We start from the raw sequence: 19,766 nt of genomic DNA, 5'->3' as shown, positions 1-19,766 counted from the left end.
TGTAAAGATTATGTAGGGGGTCAGATGGGCACTGGACTTATTAGGGAGACCAACCACTTCAGAGACTGTGTATATGTCTGACCACTGCACTATACACCTGAAGCTGAAGTTGAATAATATTGTATGTCAATTATAATTAAATACACACACACACACACACATACACGTATATATAGTCACGGGATGTGGAGTACAGCATAGAGAATATAGTCAATGGAATTGTAACAGCTATATACAATGTCAGACGGGTAGTAGATTGGGGGGATTTATCACTTGTGAAGGGTGCAAATGTCTAACTATTACATTGTTTTGAACACCCGAAACTAATAAAAATCAAAAACATAAGAAAAGTCATGCTAAAGAGAGTTCAAGTTGAAATTAAAGGACATTAAGTAACAACTTGAAAACATGTAAAAGGATAAAACTCACTGGTAAAGGTAAATATACGCATATAGATGAATGTACAATTCCCTAATACTAATGGTGGTGTATAAATCACTTTTATTTCTAGTACACTCATAAAAGTTAAAAAATAATATCAAAAATAATTATAGCTATAGTAATTTGTAAATGGGTACACAATATAAAAAGATGTAAAGTATGACATCAATAGCATATGTGGGAGAAGAAGTAAAAGCATAGAGTTTCTATATGCAACTAAAGATAATTGTTATTAGCTTAGAGTGTTATAAAATCCTCATGATAACCACAAAGAAAAACATATAATAGACACTCATGAGAGAAAGAGAAAGGAATCAAAGCATACCACTACAAAAAATAAATAACAAAGGAAGAAAGGAACAAAGCAAATTTTAAAAAGTCATAAAACAAGTAACAAAGTAGCAACAGTAAGTCCTTTCCTATCAACAATTAAATATAAATGGACTAAATTCTCCAATCAAGGCACAAAGTGGCTGAATGAATTTTTAAAAAAGATCCAAAAATATGCTGCCTATAAGACCTATAAGACTCAGTTTGAAAACACCCATAGGTTGAAAGTAAAAGGAAAAAGATATTCCATGCGAATAGTAACAAAAAATAGTGGGAGTAGCTATATTTATATCAGGTAAAAGAGACTTTCAGAAAAAAATCAGTCACAAGTGACAAAGAAGGTGACTGCTTAGTGTGATAAAAATTGATTCATCAAAAGGATATGAAAATTGAAAATATTTATGCACCTAACATAAGAGCACTTAAATATATAAAGCAAATATTAACAGAGTTGAAGGGGGAAATAAACAGCAATACAGTAGTAGTATGGGACTTCAATACCCCACTTTCAACATTGACTAGATCATTCAGACAGCAAAACTGGCAATCTGGGCAGTGTGAATTTGATCAGCTCTGCAACTGGTTTCCATAGTTCTCAACTTAAAGAGAGGTATCTCTAATATGTTATTCTACAGTTTTCCAAGTGGCAAACTAAGAATCTAGACCATTGACAATAGCCCAAGAGTTAGGTCTCAGCAAAAACAATAGTTCATCAAGAAGGTGACGGCCAGAGCTACAGGAATGGCCTAGTCTGCCCACCGAGTGGAGTAACCATGTCTGTTTGGTTCTGCATAGCTGGTAATTAGCCATGTCAGGAAGATGACACACCCCAGGGGTACCCCTGCGTGGAGGTCGCCTTCTACTGTCAGAGTATCCAGTTGGCAAAATCATCAGTAACACAGACCGCAGATCAAAGGGGTCACATGGGTTATGGAGCCACAAAGGTAGAGAACGTTTCACAGTGCCAACAGCTCTCAGTGCAGCCAGCTGGTCTGGGCCCTCCTCAAAGGCTGTCCATTTGCAGGTTAGCTGATATAAAGGACCAAGGAGAATGTGCGGGTTGAAAAGATAGCAGTTTCTCCTTGAGTGCCAGAGGAATTGAGCACTGTCAATCTGCCTACATAGTCCTAAGAAACTTTATCTGCAGGCAGCCCCCTGGTATTGGTGGGGGTGTATCAGCCACCTTTGCTGGCTGAAGTGATAGCTTTGTATCAGGGCCATTGAGATTTTGGCTTCTGATTTGCCAACTAACACATCCATCTATACAGTGGAAAATTTTGCCATTACAGGGCAGAGGCACTTGTACTAAATCCTCAGTTTTAAATCCACAGGGCAGTGGGAAGGAGTTGTGCGCTCTTATAGCATTTTTCTACATATATCTCTTCCCAACTGGGAGAACCTCCTCTCATAGTCATGGCATAAGAATGTGCAAGCATATACACATTAATTCTCCATAAGCATTTAGGTATAAAAACAGCAACAACGGATCACCGAATTGGCCCAAATGGTCCCACCTATAAAATAATTGTTTCCCTTTCCCACCCGCAATTAGGAAACACAGCATCTACAAAGAAAAAAATTGAAAAGATCTGTAATCCTACAGATGAGATAGCCACTGTCAATACTTGTATTAATTTATTTCATGTAGTGTGTGTGTTCGTATCTAATAACTATGGTTGTATTCTTCTCAGCTTATTGCATATAACAAGCATAGTCCCATCTCATCATCAAAAAGTCCCATTATTATATATGCATGTACCATAGTGTTTATCTATGTCATTAATATTGCATATTTAGGTTATTTTCAAAATTTGTTGCTATTATAAATAATGCTGCAAGAAATAGTGTTGAATCTTTTTATTCTTTTATATATATGAAGACATGAATCTAATAATTTCTTTTGTTATTTTTGTCATTATTTTCCCCAAAAGAGCTTTTTGCATAACTTTCGCTATTTGTTTTTGAAGCTTCTTATAATGTATTAAGCACTTTTACTCACACAAAGTTATGTATCTGTCTGTATTTATGCCATCTGCCTTCTGAAGTGCACATAAAATAAAGTTCTATGCAAGACCTGCAATAAGGGTTTGCTGGATCAGAAGAAAAGTATCCTGCAGTTCAAACACTGAGTGATTTAGTACACTAACTTATTTTCTACTTTCCCTGAAATATGTATCAATATCCTGAGTAGTTTCCCATATGCCATTGCCTAATGTTTTTTCTCTCAATTATCCTGAAGAAAAGCTCCAATTGTGAGGTAGACCCATCCCTCCAAACCTAGAAGTTACCATGCTTTACTCTGCACATTACCCATCATATGGACATGGAGTTCAGAGATGTTCATGGTCATTATTCCAACCCAGAAATGCAACAGCAACATCTCCCTTCACTCCACAGGGACCTGAATTATAACTTCTCCTCCTTGTATCTGAACCCAAAAGTGGGTTGCATCTTACCTACTCCAAGCCTAGTTCTCCATAAATAGTGTCAATCCTGACAACTCAGTATGTGACCAACATGATATGATATTCCACAGCACTAGCAAATTCTGCCAGGTGAAACTGTCATAATTTTGGAGTCCACCAATACAAAGCAGCCTGAGCTACTATAAATCAAATATAGAGAAAACAAGGTAAAGATCAAAAACAATATATTCCATGGACACTTGGGAGAAAAAGGTAATTGTCTGCTTGAAGGGATGCATCCCATCTAGTCACTGACATGATGTCTTATGATATTTAAATATTTATGGAAAATAAAGACAAAGACGTGGTCATGAACTACTTGTGGGATATTAAAGTCTGCAACTACAACTGTGCCTCTGCCAATTTTTCTTCACATTCTAAGAAGTTCTGGGTTTATATGATACTGTTTTATGATAAATAAGATAAATATTATATATCTTCCTTATAGATAGCTTCGATGAATATAAAATATTAACATTAATAATAATAAAAGTAGCTAATACTTACTGAGAGTTTACTATGTACTTCTTAGCACTGTTCTAATCACTGACTTGGATTGACTCATTTAATCCTCACATCAACTTTGTGAGAAAGGAATATGATTATCATCCTAGTTTTATAAATTTGCAAACCAATTAGCAAGTAGAAAAGCAACAATTCAAACCAAAACACTATGCATTCCTGCTTTTCCAAACAACCATTAAACAGCCCTTTGTCCCATGTAATGTTTTCTCCTTTAATATTGGCACTTTGATCTCTTATTTTAAAAATTAAGGGGGAGGGAGGATCTTAAAAATGGGTAAAGAGGGTCAAATATATGGTGATGGAAGGAGAACTGACTCTGGGTGTTGAACACACAATGCAATAGATAGATGATGTGTTATAAAATTGTACACCTGAAACCTATATAATTTTACTAACCAATGTCATCCCAATAAATTTAATAAAAATTTAACAAAAAGAAAAAAACTAAAGTGACTATTAGAAGATTTAAAGTTAAAATAATAATAATAATAAAATAAATAAAAAATAAAAAAGCTATCTATCTTTTTGTTGGTAATGAACCTAAGTGATTTTAAATTAAATTATGTGGCCAGTACATCTTCTGTAAAGCCTTATCTGTCTCCTCCCACATGGAATCTCTCTTCAATGCTCTGAAATATGTATATTAATTCTATTATTATACATCTACTGTAACTTTTCTTTTAGGTGTTATATTTCTTTTTATACTTTAAACCTACTGAGTTCAATAACAATGTCTAACTCACCTCTGTAACTATATATATAGTAGTTGAAAAATAACCAGACCTCACAAAATAGCTATTGAATTAAATCACACAAACCGAAGAAAATCCTGAACATGAAATTTCTAATGTGATCTCTGTTGGGTACTACACTATAGTATATTATAAATGTATAGTAGTATATTATGCATGTGTACTTATATTTTTATACTACCCATTTTAATTATGGTAATCTTGATTTCACATACTCCATTAGTTCCTCTACTAAACTACTCTATTTTAGATAAGCACATTAGTTAGAATTCTATGTTGAGTGTTTCAGGAAACCCAAATGAAATTAATGGTTTGTCTCGTACCGTTTGCCTCGTGGATAATGCCGCACATATTCTCCAACGTCATGAGCTGCAACAGCTAAGACCTGTGGATCATCTGACACTTCCAGAAGTTTTGTCAAAATTCTGAAATAAATGTAATCCAAAGAGAGATCAATTTTTTATTCTTCTATAGAGCACAACAGAGCATAGGTACAATGCAGATATCTTCCTGAAAATAGACATGTATAAATACAGATAAAAATAGACGTTTATAATCGTATTTCCTACAGATTTCACTATTATACATAATATATTACACATAACGTGTTACATATAAATTAGCAGTTTTCAAACCTTTACACATATATATCAGGTTACTTTCAGGTTTATAATGTATACCACATAAAATTCCCAAATATCAGGGACTCCCTCTCCTGCTCTCTTAAGAAAGACAACTCCAGTGCGAGTAAATGTTATTTTAATGTGTAACTACCAGTGGATCCTTGCTATTTTGAAAATAAATCATTTGTAAACCTTTTGTTAGTATTAGCAGCAAATTACTTTCAGCTGTAATCAAGATGGGGCCTGAGCACTAAACACACACATCTTTCCTCTTTCTTGCTCCAACTCTCACAAAAGACTTAAACACATACTTGAAAAACATAACTAAATCCATAACGGCAAGCAAATGTTTCGGAGAAGATGGCAGGCTAAATTCACAATCCTGACTCCTTTGCCCTCCTAATACACTTTCCAGAGTAACATACAAGCAGAGTAAAACACCTGCTGGAGTCTGATGGGTACTTCTGAGAAGAGGAGCCAACTACCAACAGCAGACAACGCTCCCCTCTGTTGGAAGCCTGGAAACATGATCACGATTTCTTCCTCCTCAAGGACCTCCAGGAGAAGGTTCCTCTTACTCAGGAAGGTGCGTATGTCTTTGGGAATGAAGGGGAAGGGGGACTGCAGTGCTCAGAATCCAATAAGCTGGGAAAGGACAGCCTTCCTCATGAGTGCAACTGGCGACCACACAAGGATCATTCGATCACAGTCTAATTCCTATGTTATTTAAACTGCTCAAGGTCAGAGAAATAGGTAGAAAACCTTGCAACTCATTCCACAAGCGGAGCATAACTGAAAACCAATCAGAATGAGTAATTTTTAAAAATGGGTTGGTAAAAGCTAACATATAAAAAAAGCTTTCGGGCCGACCAAGTGGCGCGTTGGTTAAGAGCTGGCTTGGGACGCCAGAGGACCCCGGTTCGGATCCCACATATGAGGGCCAGTGACACTGCTCTCTATAGCTAAGATACTGAACAACAGCTCAACCTGGAGCTGGGCTGCCGTGAGTCCCGGCGACGGTGTAGGCTGCAGCCCCTGCTGCAGTGGGTTGCCATGGGCTACCGTGTGTAGCCAGCAGCCAGCGTGAGCAGCCAGCAGCCACAGTCAGCGGCCGTCCACAAGCTGGCGACTGATCTGCCTCACCCAGGAAGAGCGCAATGATGGTGCCAACTTGGGCCAGTGAAGCAATGTCCTCCACAACTAGACTGAAGAACAAAAGGACAGCAACTTGTCTGTTCCCCTTCCCTCAATTCCCCAGTGCAGTTCCCATCCCCCAATTCCCCAATAAAAATCTTAAAAAAAAAAATAGACAGTGATTCGTCATCAGAAACAGATGAGGACAAGCTAATGGTTGGGAGTTTTGACAGTGATGAGGAGTTGTATGAATTTTATGATGAATAAAACTTGAGTTCAATAACTTTATGTAATACATTTTTTTTCAAATTTCGGGCCCCCAAATTAAGGTGCGTCTTATACATGGGAGCGTACTATACATGGGGAAATATGGTGTATATATATGGCTACACTCACACACACACACAGTACCAAAAAAATGTATACACATTTTAAGAAAGGCAAAAACTATTAAAATTGTAATACAATGAATGATACCAGCATTCACTCGGTTACCATCTTTTGAGCAAAAGTCATACTACACATTGCTACTGTAATTCAATTCAACTTCAAAAAGTAATACATAGATAACATCTCTTAAAATGGGTACTTTTTTTTGGCACCCCCGGTATATACCTATAGCTTAAAGAATTAGCTAATTTAACCCAGTAGAGTACTAAAAACATATCTTTTATTCAGTTCTCAGCTCCTGTTGGGAGCCGGCTGCACCTCAGTGTTTGACATGGCCAAGCACACTGCTATTGTGACAAATTCTGAAGCTCTGACTGAGAAACAGATACTGCTTTACATCTTGAAAAATTTAAATTCCCCTTTGGATGCCCCCCAGTAGGACGAAGATCTGACACCCCTTCTTATATTGGTTGTTTAGTGTATCTTCACTGAATAAGTGAGTTTTAGACATATTGCGATAATTCTGTTTTGCTGTTAGTTTCTTAGTAATAGACAAGTTATGCACCTTATAATTCTTAAAGATCCTGTTTAGCCAGTAGTGTTTGAAATAATTGCTAAGTAGTAAACATCCTTTAGGCGCCAAGGCAGGAGCTCAGCTCTGGCCATTATCGTAGAAACTGAAACATAGTTAGGATAAGTTAGTCATTAGTATAGAAGAGATCCGGCTGTACCATGTAACAGAAACATTGTGAGGAAGTAAAACTCTGAGAAAAACAAACCTTAAGGAAAATAGACCCTGGGAAAGGAAGAATCATTGAAACTATGTAAAAAACGACTTTTAATGGGTAAAAGTTTGACTCTGGGAAAAAGAGCTCAATGATGTAAATAGTCAACTGTCCAGTATAAAAAGGACACGCTGTAAAAATAAAGTGAGACACTTCTTGAAAGCACGCCTGTGTCTCCGCGCGTCTTTCTTCTTTTCCTCGCCGACGCCGTCTCCACCTGAGGGAACCCCTGGACCTGCAGGAGCTCCCGCAAGCTCCAATGTCACCTCTTGCTTAAGGGCCTCCTATTGCCCTAAGATAAGTAACCTTCCTCATTATTTTCCATGCCTCTTCCTGCGTTATTTTCTCACAGTACTAATCACCACCAGCCATTATATTATATATTTACTCAACTATTTGTTTATTTTCTCTCCCAAATATGTGTAGTGAGAATAATAACTTTTATTTGCCATTGTATCTATAACACCTAGAACAGTAATGACATACAATAGATACTCAATAAACATGCACTGAAAAAAAGAATACATTAAGTATAAAATGGTGATATCAATTGGGAAAAACAATTTTGACAGCTCCTAAATGAATTTAAAATACACAGACCTTCTGATCCAGCAATTCTATTTCTAGAAATCCTTCCTACAGAAATATTTTCAAAATCCCACAGATGTCTGTATACACCATCTTAAAAAGTAACCATGAGAAAAGGCCAGAGAGTGGAGGCCACGTAGAAAGGTTAGGCTTTGTCCTCCATTTCTTCATCCATGCTGGCAGTGCCTCTGCAATAATGATAACTTTGTACGCAAAGTAGTTTAACATCCACCATTTTATCAAATCCCTATTACTAAGATTATTAGTTCTCCCTATTTTATAGAGATAAATGGAGGTTTAGTGAAATAAAGTGGCCAAATACAAAAAAAATAAAAAGACTAAGAAACCCCAACCCATAGTAAGTTAAGATAATTCACAGACTAACACCTTTAGTATGGTGACATGTATAGATAACTATATAAAGATGCAGGTACAGGTATGTCAATGAACAAAAGAACACTGGAGATTATACCAGCTGTTGACTCTGGTTACTGTGGGCGAGGAATTTGAGATAGAACAGCAGTACAGAAACCTTTTCACTTCAGTTCTGTACGGCTTCAAGAATATTTGAATGACTTGGCCCAGGGTGTTTGATATAACTTAGAATACAAAGATTTAGTAACACACACACACACCTAAAAAAGTTACTTAATTTTACCAGGATGCTCCTTTCCCTTAATATTGCTAATTTAAAATTAAGTTGAATTTTAAGTTAAAAATAATTAAAAAGAAAAAGTTTTGAAACCATGTCTGTTAACATACAAACTATTCATTTACATAATATAAACCTTATCTCTTAAAACCTTTAGTAGAAAATAGCTTGAATCACAACTATCCTTGTTAATATCATTTGCATTAAAACAAATATTTAAAACTAACAAAACTCTGCTTTATTCAAGATCTGTATGGATCTATAAAGCTTACTTACTTAGTTTCTAGAGTATCCTCTAAGACTGTGGTCAAGGTTCCTCTGCCTACCTTTTTTTATCATCTCAGCCTGTCAAACAGCTATACTCTAAAAAAAACAGGAACCACTGATAAATAAATTTGCTGTCAATCAAGGAATCATTTTATCATGACATAATTCCACATCTTTTTCCAGACTAACTGGGAAATCTGCATTTCTAAATAAAGTTGAAGAAACGAATGAGCGTTTATTATACACATGCATGTTCCAAACTTTATGTAAATACTGGGTTGTCGAAAAGTCATGACATATTTTGTCTATGTTTTTCAAAGGTCATTTATTTATATAAAGAACAAAGATCAATCAATGATATATTGCCCATTTTGTTCGATAACCTTTTGCCATCTTTCAATGAGCTTCATAATTGCTCGTTCATAGAAGGACCTGTCTTTATTTGCGAAAAACTGAACAAGGTGCTGATTTACAGCCTCATCTGAATTGAACATTATACCATGCAAGGAGTTTTGAAGAGAGTGAAACAAGTGGAAGACTGACGGCGCAAGGTCAGGTGAGTATGGTGGGTATGGCAACACATCCCATCCAAGCTCCAGTAATTTTTGACAGGTGATCAAACTTGTGTGTGGTCTCGCATTGTCGCAATGGAACACAACTCCTTTACAATTAACAAGCTCTAGATGTTTCTGGATGATGGATTCATTCAAACTGTCCAATTGCCGACAGCACACATTCAAATTGATTGTTTGGTTCCTTGGTAGGAGCTCAAAAAACATGATACCTTTAAAATCCCACCACACTGAGAGCATAACTTTCCTTTGATGAATGTCTGCTTTCGATGTCGTTTGAGGCAAATCATCATGTCAGGACCAAGACCATTTGCGCACCACATTGTTGTAAACAATCCACTTCTCATCACCAGTTATCAGTCGCTTTAAAAAGGATCGTTTTCCTCATGTTTAATGAGCATATTGCAGATGTTTATACGTGCTGTCAAATGAACTTCGAGTTCATGCGGAACCCAAATATCGAGCTTGCTTAGGTATCCCAGCTTCTTCAGGTGGTCGTGAATGCTTGAATGAAGGATGTTCAATGTTTCTGCAATCTCTCGTGTCGTGTAACATGGGTTTGACTCGACCAATACCTTTGTTTTGTCATCATCAGCCTAGGTAGGCCTCCCTTACAGAGGAGTGTCATTGAGATCAAAATCACCAGCACGGAATTTTGTGAACCATCACTACCACTGATGTTCTTGTAGAGCATTGTCATCATAAACTTTATGCAACTTTTTACAAGTTTGACACATGTTCTTCTCTGTATGGAAGTAAAACAGTAAAATATGGCAAAAATGCACATTTCGGTCTTCCATCTTCAATTTGTTGTAAAACCTCCAAAACCTAACCAAATCCCTCAATTTTTTTTAGAATGAAGCTAGAACTGTCAGCTGTCAAATGACATAGCAATAATATAGATGCAAATGACTCAGGTACTTCCAAAAATGAACTAGTGCCATTTGTTGCAAACATGCATCATGGCTTTTCCGACAACCCAATATATTCCTCGCAGCAACCTGTAAATGAAGAAATGAGACCTAGAGAAGTTAGGTAATCTGCTAAGGACACAGCAAATGTTGAAACTGAGATTTGAATTATTATCTGCTGACTCTAGCCCACACAAAGCACAACAGTGTCCTGATGGCAGTTCATTCAACTCAAGCACATGAAAACCCACTAAGAAAAAACAGACATACAGTCAAATCTCCCACACATTTATATTTTTAAATTCTTAAATGTTCTTTTTAAAGGGCCAACTTGCAAATTATTTTTAAATTAAGCTTAATTTAATTGACTTGAAACATTTTAATAATTTCAAAAGATTAAATTACTTTGCTGTTATTTTTATTATTTTGATATTCTATTAAATTATTTTATGAAACAGTAAGAAAATAATATTAACCTAAAAGTCCTTAAGAGCACAACAGATGAAGTTCAAACCTGGCAGCCATCATTTTTATAAATAAAGTTTCAGTGGAACACAGCCACACCCATTAGCTCGCTCACTGTCCATGGCTGCTTTGGCACTACAAGGAAAGAGTTGAGTAGTTGTGACAGAGACTGAATGACTCACAAAGCCTGGGCCTTTACCACATTCAGTGACCTGAACCATTCTCCATATGGCTGAGATCCGTAGTACTCAAAATTAGATCTGCAAACCAACAGCATCAGTATCACCTGGACACTTGCTGAAAATGCTAAATCACAGACCCACCCCTAGACCTACTAAGTTAGAATTTGCATTTTAACAAGATCTCCATAAACATTTAAAAGCATATTTTTAGAATCAAAGATTGTTAGAATTAGAAGTAATCACACAGACTTTCTAGTCAAATCTCCTAGTAAACACAGAAATGATTTTAATGTTACCTTTAGGGCCATTTAGTCTGCTAAATATCTTAGCAAAATGAAAGTACCTTTATATGTAAATTGCTAAGCATGTGTTCTCTTTCTACTTCAAATCAGCAATAAAAATGTTCCAAAGAATAGATTCAAAAAGAGATTCATGTGGCAGGCAAAGAGAATGCTTTCCCCGAATCATCTCTGAATACAGTTGTCATATCAACCATGGAATCATCAATCATGACTCAAATGTCTATTGTCACATTGGCCACAGGCCCAGATTCTATCAGATACTCCAACGGGATCAAGACAGCAACGTATCACAGTTATGGAGTCAGATTAAACGTGAATATTGACTCTGACCTTTGCCAGAAATGTAGTCTTCAAGTGTCTATTCAAATCCAAAATAGAATTTACATTATTATTCTAATTACTCACTCCACAAATTTGCTCTTGCTCTTTGTTTTTCTTCATTTTTATAAACTTGCTTGCTCCCTCAGTTTTTGCTTTTGTCTTAACAATAGTCTGCATAGTTTCTTATATATTTCAAAATATTCAAAATACAGTTATTTCAGAATTCTAACATATAAGATTACAAAGTATTCTCTTATTTCTATTAAAAGTAATAAAGGAAAAAAATGAACGTATACATATTTGCTAAGTTTTGAATTACCTGGAAAATAGGTCAGAGTCTGATTTATGTGCAGTTCTCCATAGATAAAAAGGCCAGTATGCACTGTGCTTTTTTAATAGCAGAATAAAATAAAGATTCCAAATGTATATATTTCATCAGCTAGTTTGAAGGGCAGCAGTAGTATGCCACTTCTGTCAATCATCCCCATGCAGATAAGGGAATAAAAACTAAACACAAACAATAACTTTACATTTCTCATCACATAAGCATACAAGAAAACTATAGTACCACATGCCACTGCTTCTGGCTATTCAGAAAAATCACAAAGGGTCATGCAAAGATAAGGGGAGTAATTCAAGGGAGCCATAAAAATTACAATCTAATGTTAGAAAACCAAAAGTACTTCAAAATGCTCTTTAAATGTATCATAATGAAAATACATGTGATGAGTTAGTAATAATTTGCAAGAACCTCTCTTCCATTATACAGGTTTTCCAAAGACTATTTAAAAAAGCATTGTTTGAGCTCATTTTGTTGTTAAAAACTCAAAGTGGTGAAACAACGCTGAAGATAATCCACACCTTCGCCCTTATCTACTCTCCATCAGTCCTGCCAATATCTACCAACCACTCACTTTGGTTTGCGACTTTGTGTAAATATAAATAATTTATCAGGTTAAAATAAAAAAAGAAAGGGGGCGGAGCTAAGATGGAGGACTAGACGGGTGCTGTGCCAACTGCCTCCAAGGATCTCACCAAAATTACAAATAATTTATACAACATTCAACCTCGGAAGTTATCTGAACACTAGATGAACAGAATCTTGAAACTGAGGATTTAAAGAAGAGGCCACACTGAAACTGGTAGGGGCGGAGACGTGACACATGCTGACTCCAGGCCTATGGAGACAGAACAAACTCCGCAAGGGTCACCTCAGTGGCAGAGGTTGGGGGCGGGACCCTCCGGCCCCACGCCTGGCTCCCCAGCACAGAGTTCCTTTGCTGGAAAGAGGAATTGCACGATAGCCGGTAGTAAAAATTGGTGAGGACTCTCTTTGCTCAACTCAGTGGGGCAGTGGGTGGCAAGAGACCCAGTCGCCCTCCTGTGGAAGTGACACATGAACTCACTTGCTGGTGAGCACTCACCGGTCCCCAGTGGAGGGAGTCACTCCGTGTGCGGGGGCTAAGGAGCCTGTGGGGAAGGACTGTACTGAGCGCCTTTGACGCGGGAGCTGGAGGTTTGCGAACCACTGTTTCCCATGTGGAGCTTGCACACAAGTAGCATACAGGAGGGCACCATGTCTTCAGGGATGGGCCCTCCCACAGAGGGTCAGATTCAGGACCCCACTGGTCTAAGGAATCAAAGGAGGTGTGCACGTGCGTGCACAAGCGCATGCTGCCTTGGTTCTGCTCTCCCCACTGCTTGTGCTGCATAGCTGGGGTAGTGCCTGACTATAGGATGAGCTCTGGCTTCAGCGACTGCTGGCTGAGATGAGGGTGCGTGCGCATGCTGCTTTTGCCATGGTGCCAGGGAGAGGCCTGACTCTAGGGTGTGTGCCTGCTCAAACAGGCTGCAAGTTGAGATGTGGGAGAGAGCGCAAGCTGCCTTGGGTCCCCGCTATCTGCACTGCATGTGCAGAGTTCCAGGATGGCACCTGGCTGTCGGGCTGCTCTACCTGATCTGCAGGCCGCTGACTGGGACAGGCTGAGACTGGGAGTTTTCCTGGGAGTACTGGGTTGGGAACTGCATTCCGGCGCTATCTGGCCAGGGTATTCCAGGCGAGTTTTGTCTGGGCTGGTTGCCAGTGCAGGAGCTCAAGCTGCTCAGACTTGGTGGTGGCCACTGACCACACCCCATGGTGCCCTGAAGGGTCTGGCCCCCTAGAGCTGCATTGCCAGGGGCACCCTGAGTCCCTGGTGCTTGGCCCCCACCTCCACAGGCCATAGAGGGTTTTTGCAGCAGCGGATAGCCCAAAGCAACCTGTGGGGATTTTTGGTGGTGAGCATGGTCCCAGAGTCCATGGCAGCCAACTGCAGGGAGCTCACTGTGAGCCTGAGAACACAACGCACTGGGCCCTTCCCCACAACAACTGGTGCTGAGTCGCCCTGAGACTCTCTATTGCTGAGCAAGTGGTCTGCAGATTAAAGTGGGTGAAAAGGATTTTTTTCCTTTTTCATTTTTTGTTTTGTCTTCTTTTCTTTATCTGTCCTCTTTTCCATCTGTTTTCTTTCTGTTATTGTTGTTTCTCGGGCTTGTTTGCCAAGTTATTGCTTTGGTGATGGATTTTCTGTCTTGTTCTGCTAACTTTGTCTCTATTATATACTTTTGTTTCTCCTGTCTGATCGTTGTTTATCATGCTTTTGTGGGGGTGTATTTGGTTTTTGGTGTTGTAGGTTTGCCTTGCTTTCTTTTTGTTTTATGAAGTGGATGGATGTGGGCCTAGCTCTGGTCCAGGAGCTGAGACTACACTGAATTTGTATACACCACTGACCACAGCCTTTACACACCTGTAACACCACCTCGCCCACCAACAGCTGCATTGCCAGAGGCAGTCTGGATGCCCAGGTGAATGGCCCTATCCCCACAAAACATGGAAAAGTTTTTTACAACAGCCAAAGGTTTGGTGGTGTTCAGTGACCACAAATCTGCACCACATCCACTGGGGAGGAGCTTTCGGGAACTTGTGAGCATAAGGTGGAGGCTGGCTATAGTGCTCTTGGGACAATATACAAGGGGGTCACAAGCCAGCTATTCACATAAGACCTGAATCTGCCTTAACATCTTAACAACCAATCACATCTCGTAACTCACTTGAACTCCATCCTGCCCAGCTAGTGCCATATTGCCAAGGGTACACTCAACAACAGGTCAAATAGCCAGACACATGCTCCTACTAAAGAGCCTCTTTCAATAGTTGGGCCTTACGGGCAAGTGATAGGTGGCTACAGGCCTACGGGGCCCTAGGCCTTTTGCTAAATTGCCTTAGGACCAATAGTGGTGGTAGCCAGCTTCAATTCGCACAGAGACCATCCCCACATGACACCAGGTCCAGCACGGGCAGCAAAAAACTGAATACAGCCTTGAGGCACCTACCAGGTAGCTACAGACTGGTAACAGGCAGGTTTGAAATGGCTCTGAGTGGGAGCCCCACCCAAGAGACACCAGAACTAATACACCCAGAGGCCAGTGTCACACCAAACCAGAGTACTAACTACTTGAACCTACAAGTGGCACTCTCAAAGGAAATTTTCCACAGGCAAAAGAGCCCACAGCAGCCAAGTCTCCTCTGAGGCGGTCGACCTACACACAGCAGCTCATACACTGTGAACAGAGTTAATTGTCCCAGCTAATCAGCCTGAGGGTCAATCCCACCCTCTGACAAGCCAAAAGCAATTAAAGATCAACATCAAGAGTGACACCTCTGGAACACATGAGACAGGAGAATAGGGAGACTATCTATTCCAAATATAAAGGACACATACTACATAAGCCCACCCAGCAACAACTGAAAGACATAGGTGATCTACCTAATACATCGAAGCAATCATAGAGCGACAGCCAGAATGAGGAAACAAAGAAACATGTCCCAAATAAAAGAGCAGAAGAAACCACTTGAAATGGAACTAAATGAAACAGAGGTATCCAACCTATCAGAGACAGAGTTTAGAACACTGATGAGAAGAATGTTTAAGGAACTTAGTGAGAAGCTCAACAAAGACATGGCAAACATAAAGAAGGATATGGAAATCATAAAAAATAACCAGTCAGAATAAAAGAATACAATAACTGAAATAAGGAACACACTCGAAGGAGTTACCAGCAGATTACATGAAGCAGAGGACCAAAACAGCGATTTACAAGACAAGTTAGCAGAAATTACCCAATCAGAACAACAAAAAGAAAAAAGAATAAATAACAATGAAAATAGTTTACGAGACCTGTGGGACAACATCAAGCGCAACAACATTCGCATCATAGGAATACCAGAAGAAGAGAAGGAGCAAGGGATCGAGGACATATTTGAAAAAACAATGACCGAAAACTTCCCTACCCTGTGGTAGGAAATAGACATACAAACCCAGGAAGTGCAGAGTTCCAAACAAGCTGAGCCCAAACAGGCCCACACCAAGACACATTATAGTTAAAATGGCAAAGGTTAAAGACAAAGAGAGAATCCTAAAAGCAGCAAGAGAAAGACAGCCGGTTACATACAAAGAAGCTCCAATAAAACTATCAACTGACTTTTCTACAGAAACTCTGCAGGCTAAAAGGAAGTGGGAGGAGATATTCAAAGAGATGAAAAACAAAGGCCTACAACCAAGACTGCTCTATCCAGTAAGGCTAACACTTAAAATTGAAGGAGAGATAAAGAGCTTCTCAGAAAAGGATAAGCTTAAGGAATTCATTATCACCAAGCCAGCACTGCAGGAAATGTTAAAAGGGCTTTTTTAAACAGAGGAAAGGACAAAACAAACTAACAAAGGAAGAGCAGAAATACGAATAACAAAATGGCAATAAATATGTACCTATCAATAATCACCTTAAACTTGACTGGGCTAAATGCTTCAATCAAAATACATAAAGTGGCTGAGTGGATAAGAAAACAGGACGTATGCATATGCTATTTACAAGACTCAACTCAGATCAAAAGCACACACAGACTGAAAGTAAAGGGTTGGAATAAGATATTTCACACAAATGGAAACGAGAAAAAAGCTGGAGTACCAATACTTATTTTGGACAAAATAGACTTTAAAATGAGGACTACAATAAGACAAAGAAGGACACTACATAATAATAAAGGGGTGGGGATGAGGAAGAAGGGGAAGGGATTAGACAGCATAAATTGGTAACTACGCTATTGTAACAGGATATGAAAGACAGTTTGGAGAATATAATCAATAATATAAATATTTTATAGGGTGTCAGATGGGCACATGTCTTTTTAGGGAGACCACTTCATGGATAGTGTAGATGCTTGACTATTGCAGTGTACACCTGAAGCTGAAGTTGAAAAATATTGTATATCAACTATAATTTTATATATATATATATATATATATATATATATATATATATATATATGATATGGAGTATAGTATAGAGAACAGAGTCAATGAAATTGTAATAGATATATACAGTATCAGAGGGGCAATAGATTGGGGGGAGGGAGTAATCACTTTGTGAGGGGTGAAATGTATAACTATTACATTGTTTTGTACACCTGAAACTAATAAAAAAATTAAAAAGGAAAGGTTAAAATGATTTCAGGGTAATAAACAGTAAAATGTTTATATTCAATCATAAAAAATGTGTCATATTTGGTAATACATAGAAAATACAGTCTAAATAACAGAAACAGATCTGCCTGAAAGTGTTTATTGGGCACATGTATATACCCCCTCTGCTCCTTCTAGACATCTCATTAAAATGATGATAAAATGATTACTTTTTCTTCTTAAAGCATAAACCCCCAAGAAAGGACAATATGGAAAATTAAACAATAATAACAAAATACTGAAGTGGAAAGCCAAAGGAACAAATATTTACTAAATTACTTGAGAAAATCAAATACCAAGCTTACAGCGAAGGAAGCTGAGTAGTAACCTGACTTCCAACACAGAAATGTTTCTATCAGTATTTCCATAAACCTGACTCAAACTGTGCTGCTCAATAGAACAGTCACTAGCCACATGAGCTAGTTAAATTTAAACTGATTATAATTACATTAAATTAAAAATTCAGTTTCTCAGTCACACCAACATTTCAAGTGTTCTTTAGACACTACTGTACTGAACAGCACACACATAAGTTATTTTTATCATCACAAAAAGTTCTACTGAAGCTTAAATAGAAAACAAAAAAATTTAAATGTCACAATCTACAGGAATGCCAAAAAATCAAATACATAAGAATAAATCTAATGAAAGATTGACAAGATCATAACATTATTTGAAGAAAATCCTATATAAATGAAAGGATATTCCATGTTCATGGACTGCAGACCCACACATTTTAAAAATTCCTCCTAGATTAAATTATAAATTCAATTCCAACCAAAATTCTACTAGAACTGTTTAGTTTATTCTAAAATGCATATAGAAATTCAAAGAGCCACCTGAGGCACCGCTTAGAACAAATTTGGAGTGCTCATCATGCTGTCAAGATACCAAGACTTACTATAAAGTACAGCAATTAATGTAGTACTGGAGCAAGAACAGACAAATAAATGATGAAACAGAATAAAGAATTCTGGAAGACATTTGCATAGTAGATATTCTAGGCAGAGTTATTAGGCAAGAAAAAGAAATAAAAAATTTCAGATTGGAAAGTGAGAAGTAAAACTATTTCTATTCACACATGAAATCTTATATATAGAAATTGAAATGAATCCACTCAAAAAAAACCCCATTAAAACCAATTAAAAGAGCTCACAAAGATTGCATAATATGAGCAATATAAAATCAACTGTATTTCTACAGTTTCTAAACTTGTAACAATCAAAAATGAAGTTAAGAAAACAGTTCCATTTACAATGGCATGACAAAATTTTTTAGAAATAAATTTAGCAAAACCAAAATGCAAAATATATTCTGAAAACTACAAAACACTGTTGGTAAGAAATTAAATATGATCTAAATAAATGAGAACGCATCCCATGTTCATGGATCTGAACACTAAATATTGTTAAGATGGCAATACTGCCCAAATTGATTTACAGCTTCAACACAATCCCTAATCCCAAACAGCTTCTCTACAGACTTTAACAAGGTGATTCTAAAATTCATATGAAATGACAAGGGACCCAGAAGAACCAAAATCACCTTGAAAAAAAAATACAGACTGCCAGTTTCCAGTTCAACATGTAAAGAGTTTGGACATTATCACTCTTATCCTCACAAGAAGAAAATGCGGAACAAACTGAAAATCAACACCTCTTCTTAGATCCAAGTGAGAACTGAGGTCCCATAGCCTCATAAGCTAAAGAGACAGGCAAATACAGCGACTCACAGATAACTGGAAGTAGAAACTGCTGCTGGATCGATCAACTAGTAGGAATACTTTAAGTGTAATTCACTAATTGCTAGAGACTGAGTAAGGACTAGCTTGAAAGATAAAAACTGCTAGAGACCCAGCCATATGGGGGTCCTCACAGTGCCCATCCAAAGAAAAACACATAATCTGAATAGGTATCTTTAAAAATACATATCTGTTAAAGAAATTGAAGCAACAGCTGTTAAAGAAATTAAAGCAATAATTAATAACCTTCCAAAACAGAGCAACAGGCCTAGATGATCTCACTAGCAAATTCTACCAAACAATTAAGGAAGAAATGATACCAATTCTCTACAACTTTTTCCAGAAGATAGAAGCACAGGGAACACTCCCTAACTCATTCTATGAAGCCAGCATCCATAACACCAAAATTAAACAAAGACATCACAAGAAAGAAAAATTACAGACAATATCACTCATGAACATGGATGCAAAAATCCTCAACAAAATAGCATCAAATCAAATAAAACAGTGTATAAAAAGAATTATGTACGACAACTAAGTCGAATTTATTCCAGGTATGCAAAGCTGATTGAATATTCAAGAATATATAAATGTAACCCATCACATCAACAGACCAAGAATAAAAATCACATGATCATATCAATAGGTACAGAAAAATCATTTGACAAAATTCAATACCCATTAATGATTAAAAAAAAAAACTCCCAGCAAAAAATAGAACTTTCTCACCTTGATAAAGAACATTTACAAAAAACCTAACAG

At 37.7% G+C, this 19,766-nt stretch overlaps 1 protein-coding gene across 1 annotated transcript in view; it reads right to left on the bottom strand.

The window, feature by feature from the left end:
* The window catches only part of ATP6V1H (ATPase H+ transporting V1 subunit H), a 140,092-nt gene that overhangs the window by 56,728 nt on the left and 63,598 nt on the right, over positions 1-19,766 (bottom strand). The window contains exon 11 of the mRNA XM_019629004.1: positions 4,837-4,938. Coding sequence (XP_019484549.1) covers positions 4,837-4,938 — 102 coding nt within the window. The remainder of the gene's footprint in view (positions 1-4,836; positions 4,939-19,766) is intronic.

This window comes from Hipposideros armiger, unplaced genomic scaffold, assembly GCF_001890085.2.
Source record: "Hipposideros armiger isolate ML-2016 unplaced genomic scaffold, ASM189008v1 scaffold_822, whole genome shotgun sequence".
Lineage (NCBI taxonomy): Eukaryota > Metazoa > Chordata > Mammalia > Chiroptera > Hipposideridae > Hipposideros > Hipposideros armiger.
This window is presented reverse-complemented; position numbering and strand designations above follow the sequence as displayed.